Here is a 14,678-nt window from a genome sequence, read left to right as displayed (position 1 = left end):
TTTAACTGCCTTTTCCAAGATGACTACATCTATTCAAGTCCTGCTCCAATTCAAAAACAGCTTTCTCAATAAAATTCTTCTATGATTCAAGATCATTGAGGATTAGATATTTATTATTCCCCAAGAAACAAATATGATGGTGATTTGAATGTATAAATGAGATAATCATCTGGTCACCTTACAAATGGCTACCATTTGTTAATTTGCTTGCTTAAGATCACCTAGAAAGATCTCTTCTGCTCACTCCACAGCTATAGACATACAACCTAAGAACTAGGTTAGTAGCTTAGGGCTACTGAACAAGAATTGTGTGGTTAGCTGGCATATTCATAAGTGGAAGTGAAATTAATATGGATTACCTCATAGCCCAGCACTCTTCCAGTGTTTCTATTCCAGGCAATAGCATTCCATGAAACCTCCATTTCCGAAGCAGAAAAACTCTGGACAGAAGTTCCTCTTGGAGCCAGCTGAGGTTCTATCATTCAAAAAAAAGACACAATCATCTTCAGTAGAATGGTTCATGGAAAATGAATGCAACATATGCATACATTCCCAAGTATGACCATTCCAGGGCTGACCACAACTTACCATCTTCCCCGGAGTAGACAATGGACACGGTACTCAGAGATCCTTCTCCTTCATTATTATATACACCCACTTTGACTTCAAAGGGAGAGAGGGGGGTGATACTTTCATTTCTGTAAACAAATCTTGATGATTCTACAGATGGTACTCTTTCCTTGGTCCAGGTTGTTGAGCCAACTGGCCGCAACATGATGATGTATCCAAATTCCTCTCCATTCTGTAGTTCTTCTGGAATTGACTTGGGCAGAAATGATCAATCACTGAGTATTTATAAAAATATTTTATGGAGCTACTATAATTTATATTGATTAATTGGTGTTTCTTTTGTGTAGACAAACATGGATATTAACCTTGTTTAATGAAACATTGAAAAAATAATAATACTTTTATTTGGAACCCCAATTAGGAAAGTGATCCCAATTAAAGATATTCAGATAAATAAATGAAAAATTTAATGGAAATGTAAAACAGGTTTTACATGTTTATATCTCTTTCCATGATTATTCGTTAAGTTGCAATAATGAAATGTTATAAAAATAGTTCAGAAGATTGTAAGACTGTATAAGTTAAAACATAATTTGGATATGAATTTTTAAACTCGGCACAAAATTAACTTATTAACTATTTCAATGCTAGCTATATTTTCCTTTCATAAAATTTTCAACAAATTCTTATAAGATACATGCAATTATTATATAATAATATTTGCTTTAAAACTTATAGAGCATCACTCAAACACAAAAGCATAAAAGAACTTCCAGTATTTTTAAAACATACATCTTCATTAGTAGTAACATCAGGGTGTACTTTTCCTGACATTTTTAAAAACAAAACAAAAAAATTTGCTTATTCTCACAGAGACCAAATCCTGTAAGACTCACTTAAAACGTAAACCTATTAAAATTACAAAACAAAAATAGATATTAGTTCCCCAGAACTCTACAGATATTACACTATAAATAATCACGTAAAATAAACACACAAAAATGAATTTATGCTTGAATTTAGACACATATTCCATCTGTTTACAAGAAGTTTGTATTTTAAAATCTATGAAAATGTAGGTTTTTTTTTTTAAAGAAAAATGTCTTCCTTGTCTTTTGTTTTGAAATATTTTGATACGTTATTAAAGGCATACCTGACAGGACATTAATGCTCCAGTCCCGCATACCTACAAGTCTTTTTAGGAGGTTTTCCTTGCCCATACATATCCATTCATTGTATCAAATTATCCCAAGACCTGGACCACATCTAATTACACAGCAATGGGCACCAGAATCAATGGTGCCATTTTAATCACTATGAGGTCCCGGGTGCCAAATCTTTGTGTTCCATAGTGACTGATGGACCCCATCAATTCCTCTCCCCTACAGAATTTGAATATAAAACATAGGTGGGGCCAATACCTGATAAACTTAGAGTAGGCAATAAATAGAAAATATACAATGAATATAGTAGGGATAATGAAGCAATAGAAGTTAGGAGGCAATGGCAGCTATAAATCACATAGAGAAGAGACAGAATGTAGCAGTTAGCAAAATAGGAAGTTGTAAGTAAAGGAAACGGGAAGAAGTGAGCACAAGCCATGAGGGACCATTGGAGCTGGATCACCAGAGTAGCCGGCAGCAGACTAGAGCTACTGTGCTCTGAACAGTGATGAACGACGTTCCAGTTCTTCATTTGACCTGCCTGCTTGGTTAGTGAGACTTTTTTCCATCTTCATTACCTCCCATGTAGCTTTAAAAGAAATCCCCATTAACTGAGACGACCTGAGCTGGGCTCTGTTTCTTGCCATGTGGAACAGTCTAACAAATACAGAAAGTGAAAAGAGGAAGAAAAATACAGGTCCAAACACCTGGGGAAGGAAATGTTTCCTTGTATTAGCACTTTTCACAGGGAGATCAGAATTAAAACAGTTAATTTTTTGTGGAATGGAAGAGATTTATGAGACCTTAAGCTACTTGCCAAAGCATTTGATTTGTTTCTGATGCTACTCTGGTCTCAGATTTAATAAGAAGTTTAGCTCATCTGAGAAAGTTAGTGATTTTAGTTTTTGTTAGTCAAGACAATTTGTGTTTCTTATGATGTTCCCTCAAGAAAGATCTGAGTCTAACATACATAGTTTAGAAGGGTGCGGTGGGGAGCGGTGGGGAGGAGATACTTACAAGATACTTGTTAAGGGTCTTCATTTCATTCTTCCCATATGGGCAGGGGAAAAAGAGCTATTTAAGATGGTCAGGACAAAGCTTCCTTCTTTAAGGAAAGCAAGTGGTCAGTAGAATAAAGAAATTCAGAAATTCTTCTGGTAGTAAAATCTATTAACGTTGGTAAAGACTAAGAACGGAATATGTATTTACAACATTTTTTTTAAATGTGTTTATTTTTGACAGAGAGAGAGAGACAGAGTGCGAGTGGGGCAGGGGCAGAAAGAGAGGGAGATACAGAATCCAAAGCATGCTTTGGGCTTTGAGCTGTCAGCACAAAGCCTGACGTGGGGCTCAAACTCACAAACTGCGAGATCATGACCTGGGCCAAAGTTGGAAGCTTAACCAACTGAGTCACCCAGGTGCCCCTGGAACGGAATGTTTCGTATAGACCAAGGACAGCAAACTGGCCTAAGAGCCAAATCTGGTCTGCAGTCTGGTTTTGAAATAAACACAGTCACAACTGTTCATTTATATATGATATGTGGATGCTTTTGATGATGATGGCAGGGTTGGAAAGCTGTGAGAGACAATGTATAGCCCACAAGGCAGAATAATTTTCCTGAGCAGCCCTTTACAAAAAAATGTATATATATAATATATGTTTATCAACTCCCAGTATAGGTGTTTATCTCGTACTTCACAGTACTTTATCCCATATTCCTAATTTTATAGTCCTATTTCATATGACATATTTACCACAAGTATCTCAAACTTGAGAGTATCTTAGAGAATAAATTATGATAATATGTGAATAAAGATACCCCTAAAAAAGGAATTGGCATTTACTACATTCCAAGTTATATATCGTGTGTAGGTTGCTGGAAACAAAACAAACCACAACAAATAAATAAACACAAAATACACATTACTTTGGCACTGGAGAAAACACAAGAAGGATGTTTATTGCAGGCAAATTATACCATGGTGTACTTACATGAGCAGCAGTCTGGAATGACCAGTAAAGCTGTCACTTATAAACCACAATGGTGGATTCTGACTGAATTTAGAATGGTCGCTGGATGTGCATTAGTTTTGAAAGTCCGTCAGGTACTATTACTTCTACCATAGCAATGACGTTGGCCTGGCATGGTCTCTCCACTCCCAATTTCTTTTTTAAAACATACTTGAGATAAGATAGGGTAGTAGCTTTCCTGACCTTCCATGCTGGATTAAGATTGTCCTGTCCTGTTGGTCTCTGAGCATTCAGACCTTTTTAAAATTTATATTTGTAATCCCACTGCTTGGAACAGAGTTCCAACATTCATTTGTGTTCATTGAATTGAAGCAGTTGCTAAATGCCTTCTTGTGGCTTTAACTAATGTATGTGTTGCCTTCTAAAAATATATAACCTATTCCTGAAGGAAGTTTGGGCATCAGAAGAATTTGGCTCAGTAACTGAATATACATGATGCCAAATGTGAATGATAAATGGGAAACTACATTCATTAATGCAGTTTCTGCAAGTATCTGCATATCTGATACCACAAGAAAAAACACAGAGGAAATTATTTTGATTTATTATCTTTTTTTTTAAATAGAGGCCAGCAAATGTTTTTTTTTTTTTTTGAAAATAGAGGCCAGATAGTAACGATTTTCAGCAATGGGAGACATATGGTCTCTTGCAACAGCATGAAAGCAACAATACATTACACCTGAGAGCACGGATATGGTGTAGGGGAATCTGTATAAAAACAGGGAGCAGGCCATAGGTGATGGTTTTGGGAAACACTTTAAAGAACAAGGACGTTATAAATCACGGAAAGATTTTTTTTCTTCTTGTAACTGACTATTTAAGAATAGTATTCATAGGGGGTGCCTGGGTGTTTCAGTAGGTTAAACATCCAACTCTTGGTTTCAGATTGTGTCATAATCTCATAATTTGTGAGTCTGAGCCCGACATCAGGCTCCGTGCTGATAGTACACAGACTGCTTGGGATTCTCTCCCTCTCCCTCTTTCTCTGCCTCTCCCCTACTTCCTCTCTCTCTCTCAAAATAAACAAATAAACAAAAAATAATTGGAAAAAAAGGATTTCCCATTCATCTCAAATATTGAATGTGCAAAAACATTATCAACCTTCAGTAATTTCTCACCTTAGAGGAGAAAAAATAATGTGCGAAGTCAGGTCAAACTCCTTGTACACTATGATGAAATGTTTATTTGACCTCCAAAGAACACTGAACCCTAAATAACCTACTTAGCATCGCCCAAAAGCATATGTCTTATAGGCTCACTTGGGAGTCAATGTCTTTGTGGGAAATGTGTTCAGAGGACAAGAATAATTTGATTAAGTTACTGCTTAAGGCACACACACAGGGACTTGTGCCTATCCTGAACCATGACATCATGTGCAGATAAGTGGAATTGAAATTTAACAAAAGAGCATGGAGCAAGAGCTCTGTGTTCAAATGCTGAGCTGCCCAACACCCATATCACATGTATTTTTTTTTCTTAATGTTAATTAATTTATTTATTTTGAGAGAGAGAGAGGGAGAGCAGAAGAAGGGCAGAGAAAGAGAGAGACAGAGAGAATCCCAAGCAGCCTCCGTACCATCAGTGCAGAGCCTGATGCAGGGCTCAAGCCCATGAGCTGTGACATCATGACTTGAGCTGAAATCAGGAGTCAGACACTTAACCGACTGAGCCACCGAAGTGCCCCTACCCATACCACATTCCTAACTCTGTGTTCTTATCTGAAAGTGGCATTACCCACATCCTAGCATCACTGTGAGGACTGAATGACAGGAATACCCAGTGTAGCACAGAAGCCCTGTACGTACTCTACAAGGGTTGTCCCCTCTCCCTCAGGCCTCTGAGAGTGTCTTCTCTGTCAGAACACATCCACCCATCCAATAGGTACTTGGACAGGCCATACCACATTCCAGGCACAGTGCTGGGTTCACAATGTGTACATGAAACTACACGTTCCAAAGAATGGATGACTTTCAGAGTAGCTACACCTGGCTTCTGGCTCTGCCATGTACAACTTAGAGAAAACAACGTCTCTGTGCACCAGTTTCCTCACAGACAGAAAGGGTTTGCTACCACTACTCCTCTTTCTCTATATTTAATGGGATTCTGTAAGGAATAAAACGGACCAGGTAGATATAAAAGGTCTTTTGCTACTGCAAGATCATTTACAGATGCAATGAATTACACTTACAGAAACAGGGTTCTACACCTCGGCATTATTGGCATTTTGGGCCAGACATTCCGTGTGGTGGGGGCTGTCCTGTGCATCGCGCCCTGGCCTCCGCTCAAAAGCAAGCCTCCCCCAACTTCTTTGTAACAACCAAACGTGTCTTCAGACATTGCAAAATGTCTCCTGAGAGAATAACATTGTAAAATGTCCCCTCTTGTGCATGTCAGCCGTGATGGTTTTTAATTAAAACATCCATGGCCATCATGCTCTTAAGTGTAATGTTAAAAAGTCCAAGTAAGTGGATGCTTTGGCAGTATGAAAGTTGTTATCAAAATGCCAAAAACATGTACACAGGTAATAAAAAAGGGCAGGACTCTTTTATCAGTTACACCTGAGGCTCAAAGCTGACAACAAAGTTATGACACAATATGCATTCCAAGGAGAGACATCAAGCCATTGATAGGCAAAATTTAGCCCATCCTCTATGACAAATGTATATCAAAGGAGTGTCTGTTTCTTTAGGGATAGATTAGTAGGAAAATATCTCCTCTGACACAGTTGTAGAAAAAGCTGTGCATTCCTACCCCTCTACCAAGGGAAAGTAAAGGGGCCACTTCCTTTTTTTTTAATTTTTTAAATGTGTATTATTTTTGAGAGAGAGGGAGACAAAACACACGCAGGGAAGGGGCAGAGAGAGAGGAAGACACAGAATCAGAAGCAGGCTCCAGGCTCTGAGCTGTCAGCACAGACCCCAACGCAGGGCTCGAACTCACAGAATGTGAGATCATGACCTGAGCTGAAGTCAGCCGCTTAAGAGACTGAGCCACCCAGGCACCCCTAAAGAGGCCACTTCTTATCATTTGCCTAACCATCTGAAGAGGCCTCACAAAGAACCAGCCGGTTTGTGCTCTCTGGAATTTGGGACACATGGGTTCTTTTAACTAAGAAATGCCTGAGAAACTTGTAAAGGGGAGAGAGATCTGGACAGCACATGGTGGCAGAGTGAAAAGAGAGGTTAAGCAGGCATGTACTATACTCCTAATGAACACAGAGCAAAGGTGTTTGCTGAGGGTAAATGTGCATCTCATGCAAGGGACCTGTCCATGAGCAGCTTTGAAAGGGACTCTATCCACAAAGACCATCTAGAAGAGAAAGATAATCTACTCTAGAAGAGGCTAGTATGAACCATGCCAGACCCCAGGAATTGAGGAGACTTTTCAGCAGTAAATTGGCTTTGCACCAAGGAATTATAACTAGGAGTCCCCAGTGGGGGATCGTCTGGATGCCCCACTCCCCCAACCAAAAAACAAAAGCAAACAAAACAAACAAGTACACTATAAAATAACAGCATCTGATGGGTACAGGAGGGGGAAGTGGGGGGGCAGTGAAACAGGTGATGGGGATTGAAGAGCACACTTCTCACGACGGGCACTAAATAACGTCACTACATTGTACACCTGTAACTAATATCCCATTGTATGTTAACTACACTGGAATTAAAATTAAAAACTTAATAAAAAAATAACAGCGTCTGGTCATTTGCCACTTTTGGAATACACCAAAATCAAATTACAAGTGTACCAGCAGTCAGGATCTTTTCAGTACTTTTCCTCTTCTCCCAGCCCAAACCCACTATAACTCTGGAGAAGCAAGAGGTAACAGTGAATGAGGAAGGAGAAATTCAACAGCAGAATGGGGAATAGGTAAAGATCTGACTCTACATTGCCTTTCACACCGTAGAAGCCCTAGGTTGAGGCAAACCCAAGCTACCAGAAACAAGAAACGTTACGTTGGAGGAAAGTCTAAAGTTTATGGTAATAAACCAGGCCGAAATTTATAACAAGTATAAAAATGAGCCCATATGTTAATTCATAAGGATAATAATCACAAAAGCTACACCATTTGCTCAAGCTTTTATCTAGATGCAGGGAAGGCCTTAAAGAACAGTGATAGGAAAAGAACTTTCTACTTGCACGCTACAGAGTCTAACTCGTGCACAATAGTCCCAGAGACAATAAATACAATAATGTCTAGTCCCTCAAGTAATAATTAAAATGCTACTGACAAACCTGAAATAGACATTGAAGTTGTTTTTCTTATATGTGGGAGAGAATTGTGTTGAGTCCGTTAACCTTTCTCACTTGAGTAGAAATAAGAAGAGTTTCCAATACCTCCTCTAAGTAATTCATCATGGGGAGTCTTTTATACCATGTATTTTTATATATTCTCTGTAGTGATCAAATAAATCTTTTTGTTTTTCAGTATTCTTCCTGGCCAGCTAAATCTTTTTCTTTCAAAATAACTCAGTTGGACAGAAAATTACCTCCCACGTAATGACGAGTTCCGAACGACTTCCTCCACCTCCGTTGATGTTTGTTGGCGCCACAACAGGCACTGAAAGCAACCAAAAGAAATGTGGGATGGCAATTATTAAAGTACATCTTCATCAGGAGGCATTTTGTTTTTAGATTTCACCTTTCAACATCTCATGCTGCACATTGTGAGACAGTCTTGCATTTTTAATGAACATAAATTATGTTTACACATATCCAAATTTCTAAGAGAGAGGACACAGTTGTGTTTGATACATGAGCACCCTGGCTCCAAAATTAATTAAAAATCGAGTAACATCGTGTATTTGACATTATTATGCATCATCTACTAATTGGCAAAATGATGTTCCATTCAGATGGTAACAGTGACACTGCTGATTTAGGGCCTAATTATACAGTTGTGCTGTAAACAAGTTACTGAGGCAGTATATTAATTAATTCTTTTTTTAATAAACAAACTAAAATGATTTTTCTTTTTTTTTAGTCATCAAGATAGTTTAACATTTAAAAATACATTCTTAAAAATATGTAAGTAAGTCTTGTAATTATAACTCTGTGTTTAAATCTCACATCTCTCAGTACAGAACAGGAAGGTTTCTTCCCCCTAACCTTTCACTTAGCAGCTAAGGACGCGGCCTCCTGTCAGGGATGTGACTGAGGGGATATTCTCCGTTTAACTCTAGGACTCTAAGGCTCTGTGGTAGAACATTCCAGATGACGATCATTTTTGTGAATTAGAAAACAATTATGCCCTTCAAGTATACCCTTGAAGGGCTAGTATAATGAATAATAAGTAGTCTGAGGAAAATTACAAAATTGATGACAGTGGTATGTGTGGGCCTTGTATATCATCAGAATGGGGTTTTACTTTACACATGTGGAAATGTTAAAATATAATCCTTTCATGGAATAATGGCAGATGTATCCTAACGCTGTGATAATGGATAGCTCTGCAGGATATATATAAGTTTAAAGCTTATTTATTCATTTTAAGAGAGCGAGGAAGAGAGAGGGCAGGCTAAGCACCATCAGTGCAGAGCCCTACAGAGCAATGAACCCACAAACTGTGAGATCATGACCTAAGCTAAAATCAAGAGTCACTCAGCGGACTGAGCCACCCAGGTGCTCCTGCAGGATATATTTTCTAAATGTTGAAACATATGCAATTATCTGTCTTTGACCATTCGGATTAAAATCCAGAGGTGGGAGGGTGGGCGTGCCTGGGCACGTTTGCCGACTGGTAGGCAGGAATTAAAATATGCAATGTTTAATTGCCCATTTCAAATTTTTTTTCCCACTGTGGAAACCATTCAGACAAATCTAGACTACTTATTTTATTTACTGCCATTTGATACAGATGTTGAACTTCATAAACAACATAGTGATATGATAGTCTAATAGTTCTTTTTAATAATAGCACCTGTCAGGCATGACCCATTTTCATATTCAAATATACCCTAACCTTGCCTGCTTTAACCTTCACATGTATTTAAAAGATTGTCTTGTATCTAGACCCTACTTTCTAAGTCTTCCATGGCCTTTGGCCAAAAACAACGTAAATCAGAGTGGGTTCTATAGTTGCGAGTTTTCTGGTACTTGACAACATATGGTAACACTTCTTCAGAACCATTAAATAGTGTAGATACATAAGGAAATTATTTTAGAGTAAACTTTAATTTGCTTTTTACCAACTTTCCAATATTCTGGCTAATAAAGTTCCTTTTTTATTCCATTTTCAAATGAACCATATTAAACCTAAAACCATACTGGGAAGAAGGGTCTTTAAGGAGCTAGAACAGAACAGAACAGAACAGAACAGAAAAGAAAGGAAAAGAAAGGAAAGGAAAGGAAAGGAAAGGAAAGGAAAGGAAAGGAAAGGAAAGGAAAGGAAAAAGAACACACTTCATTCAGTATGATTCAGAACCTCAGGGTAATTATTATGAACACCTAGTCTCATTATGCTACTGAAAGAAGAGTGTCAATGGTTAATAGAAAGTAACGTACAATCCTTACTGTAAAACTTTAGTATTAGAGTCAAGCCTGCCAAAGCTACCATGATAGAAATAAGCTGTAAACAAATGACCTAAAACTCAAGCTAATATCAAGTCATAGGCGACCCCTGGAGATTCTTTTCCAATCAGTCTATGGTAAGGCCTGGGAATTTTTATATATACACATCTCCTTATGCCAATCTCTTGCTCATCTAGATTAAGACCCATGGTTATGGAGAACGCTGATGCCCAAGTCTCAAGGTCTGAGTTCAAATCCTGCCTCTGTCTGAAACAGTCAGCCATGATCCTGATCTTTCTTTTCCTCCTCTGTAAAATGAATGACTCTCCTCTCACCTCTAAACTGCTAGGATGATTTAACTTAAGATATTACTGTCAAATACGTTGTTTTCAGTTCCAATTCTAAAATAAAAATACTTATATTATCTTTAACTTGGAAAAGCCTCACTGACATCGGACAGTTGAGCACACTTAATTGAATTAGTTTGTGCTTGTTAAGCTGAGCCACTGACAACAGAGCGATCCCTCACTTATGTCGCTGAGTAAGAAAGTGAATTTGTCAGCGGTACGCAGCAAGAAGATCAAATGTGACCCTGGATGTAAAGTTAGGAGTGGAACAAAACAGATCCATTGAAAAAAGCTTAAGAAGGGGTGATTTCTGAGCCAGGTTCCACCTGTATTTTGCTGTTCAGCGAACCAGCTGATGCTCAATTAGTGCTGCTGTTAAATGAGCTCAGGATTTACCTCATTTGCATGGGAAATAATTTATACTATTGCTCAATGAAGCTGCAACTAGGTCAGAGTTGAGAAATAGATGGAAATGTGTGGCCGACTGCACCAACAGAGTCTCAATTAATTCTTGGCTACAACATTTAATGAAACAAGCACTAACTCATTTGCATCTACAAATGTACAGATTCCCTGCTGGAGTTTGGCTAGAAAATAGATGAGAGGAGAGGACAGTTTCTGAAAAACTCTTATTTTTGATATGCCTGCTTAGCTATAATCATCTCTCATTGAACTTATATTTAGGAGAAAATATTCCTTGCTTTGTGTACCTAAAAATGTGAAAATGAAAGCTGTTGGTTTCCTGCCACTGATTTGGGGCCCCAAATCCTACAAGACCCATAAAAATACTTCTTACTTTTTCTTTGTAAGATCGATACCATAAAGAACAACTGTATTCCCCTTGTATTCAAATGTTTCTGCATTAATCAGTGTAGATTACTTGTCATAAAAGACATAGTTTCACTCATATTTTATGTAAAAATAAGTAGTTTATAGAAAACTCTGGATTTCAAAAGACAGCATTCTGTATATGAAAAATGCACCACACAGTTTTTTTTTAATTCTAAAATTCTAGGTGCAACATTAAAATCCACATACTGGTTGCAGCCCTAGTCTGTGTTAGTTTCATATACTAGGAGAAAAAGGATGTCATTAAGATGATAACTACAATAGTTTATGTAGAGAATTATAATCATATATTCTACCATTTACCTATTAAATGGTACTTATTAAATATAATCATAATCTTATATTTACTGGTGTGAATATAATATATGTCCTATTTCTGACACAGTTGTGATCATAATTTTCTATTTCACCTAAAGATGCAACATGAATAGTAAAGATGCATGTTTTCCCTCTCTTATCCAGATTTTGCAACATCAGAATTATACATCTGTCAAAAATCTTACCTGATCTTCCCTGAGTGGCTTCCCTGGGCCACTGGGGTGGCTCAGTCACTTAAGCATCCAACCTGGGCTCAGTTCATGGTCTTATGGTTTGTAAGTTTGAGCCTCATGTCAGGCTCTCTGCTATTAGCACAGAGAGCGTGTTTAGAAGACATTAATTTCTTACCTGACGCTTTGGTTCTTAACAATTCTGATGCTTTACTTGGTTCTCCAATCCCAATGCTGTTCCCAGCAACGACACGAAATTCATATTCCACCCAAGGACTCAAACCAACCACTGTTGCATTGTACGTCTTACCATTGAGAATTTCTGGAACTGAAAAGAGGGGGGGATTCAGGCAGGAAAACCAGCACTACTTAATATCAACCAATTGAACAAACAGATACACCTGTTTTAGAAAATTACCCCCCAACCCTGGTGTCACTTACCAGTCGAAACAGCCTGCCAACCCACAGAAAATGGTGTCCGAGCCTGAACAGTAAATATTTGAATGGGACTATTATTATCTGAGCCTGGTCTCCAGCTTAGTTGAGAAGTAGTACTGGAAATGTGTTCCACTCTTACATCCTCAGGGGGACCTGGTGGACCTTGAAAAATACGTTGGATGATAACTATATTGAAAATTATTAGATTCATTGGTTTGGGACGGGGCAGTTTATTTTTCTCTCTTACGCTTAGAAAATAAAATATTGAACACAAGGTATTGTTAACAAATTATGTGAGATAAAGCCCTATTAGTTCAGTTTACATGGTGAGATACTAATTTAGAAATGCTTCCTTTGAAGATTAGAAAATTTCAATCATGAGATGGGTGAATATCACCCATTAGGGAGCTACTCTGAAAAATTGAGAACTCTCAAAAATTGGGAACATCTTTCATCTACTCCTTTTTCAAAAGGTACCTTGAGTAAACGAGACTTATATAGAGAACTACAGGAATATATCACTTTGATCCTCTTCTGATAAGAATGCTTTATGATAGATAGAAGACATGGCTACGTTTTACAGACTGACACTGCTTGCTGAGATTGATCGTTCGTTATAAATACACAAAACCTACTCCATTCAATATCCATATCCACGCTACATATGCCATGGAGTCCTGAGGTTTAGAAAATAAAAAATCTGTATTTTTATCTCACTTCTTTATCATGATATGGTTACTCAGAGATCTACCATTCACTTATTAACATTTTTTGCTGTGAATAAAGTGCTCATTTGTTTCCACCATTATGCTTACCTCTAACAATGATATCAGCCACAGCAGATAAACTTTCCAGAGTTGTTTTCACTGTGCATAGATATTTTCCTGAATGATTTAACTGAATATTCCTTATCATCAAATCCCCAACAGATTCCTGCAGATAGAAAGCAAAAAGGGGATAAAACATAATCATACCCAGCAGGGCCCATTTTTTTTTTTTTACAGCTGGATAAATATTAAATATGGGACAGCTTTGAAATTAAGAGATATACTAGTATCATTGTCGTTGCTCCTACATGATCCCTTTTCCTATCCCCTTAATTATCTAGAACACAGCATTACTATGAAAGTCATAAAACAAAATAAAACAAAAACAGATGCAGCTTCATAAACAGGGGTTATCCATGCAAATAAATATGGGGAGAATAATTATGGAAGATGTTGATTCACGTGAAAAGACTTGATTTATTTTATTAAGTACTTAAAAATTTGGGCAACTTACTCCTCCAATCCTTTCAAAATGAGCCACTCCTTTTTTTAAGTCTATGACATCTCCATTGAAAGACCATATAAATATAACTTCAATGGAGGGGTCATGGGACACCTGGCATGGTAGGACTATACTCTCTCCAACTGTAACATCCATTTTGGAAGGTGGAATGGTAATAACAGTCCTCTCTGTTGAGAAAAAATATTATTATTATGAAAAGCTTATAAAATGTGAGCACATGGCAATAAAATGCATATTTTGAATGGTCATGCAATTGTTTGAAATTGTATAAATACAACTTAGAACTCTACCATATTCAGTAGGAATAACTGTAATCCCTTTGTATTCAAGTATTTCTGCATTAATCAGTGTAGCTTATTACTTGTCATACAAGTAAGACATGGTTTTACTCATATTTTATACAAAAATAAGTAGTTTATAGAAAACTCTGTACTTCAAAATACAGCATTTTGTATATGAAAAATGCACCACACAGTTTTTTTTTTTAATTCTAAAATTCTACGTGCAACATTAAAATCCACATACTGGTTGCAGCCCTAGTCTGTGTTAGTTTCATATACTAGGAGAAAAAGGATGTCATTAAGATGATAACTACAATAGTTTATGTAGAGAATTATAATCATATATTCTACCATTTACCTATTAAATGGTACTTATTAAATATAATCATAATCTTATATTTACTGGTGTGAATATAATATATGTCCTATTTCTAACACAGTTGTGATAATTTTCTATTTCACCTAAAGATGCAACATGAATAGTAAAGATGCATGTTTTCCCTCTCTTATCCAGATTTTGCAACATCAGAATTATACATCTGTCAAAAATCTTACCTGATCTTCCCTGAGTGGCTTCCCTGGGCCACTGGGGTGGCTCAGTCACTTAAGCATCCAACCTGGGCTCAGTTCATGATCTTATGGTTTGTAAGTTCAAGCCTCACGTCAGGCTCTCTGCTATTAGCGCAGAGCCCTCTTTGGATCCTCTGTCT

The 14,678-nt window shown here is 37.4% G+C and overlaps 1 protein-coding gene across 1 annotated transcript in view; it reads right to left on the bottom strand.

Moving 5' to 3' along the window:
• The window catches only part of CNTN6 (contactin 6), a 284,097-nt gene that overhangs the window by 13,687 nt on the left and 255,732 nt on the right, over window positions 1–14,678 (bottom strand). Inside the window, 7 exon segments of the mRNA XM_045493582.1 lie at window positions 360–475; window positions 589–823; window positions 8,256–8,326; window positions 12,138–12,287; window positions 12,401–12,559; window positions 13,213–13,330; window positions 13,679–13,854. Coding sequence (XP_045349538.1) covers window positions 360–475; window positions 589–823; window positions 8,256–8,326; window positions 12,138–12,287; window positions 12,401–12,559; window positions 13,213–13,330; window positions 13,679–13,854 — 1,025 coding nt within the window.

The sequence above is a fragment of the Leopardus geoffroyi genome, chromosome A2 (genome assembly GCF_018350155.1).
Source record: "Leopardus geoffroyi isolate Oge1 chromosome A2, O.geoffroyi_Oge1_pat1.0, whole genome shotgun sequence".
Lineage (NCBI taxonomy): Eukaryota > Metazoa > Chordata > Mammalia > Carnivora > Felidae > Leopardus > Leopardus geoffroyi.
This window is presented reverse-complemented; position numbering and strand designations above follow the sequence as displayed.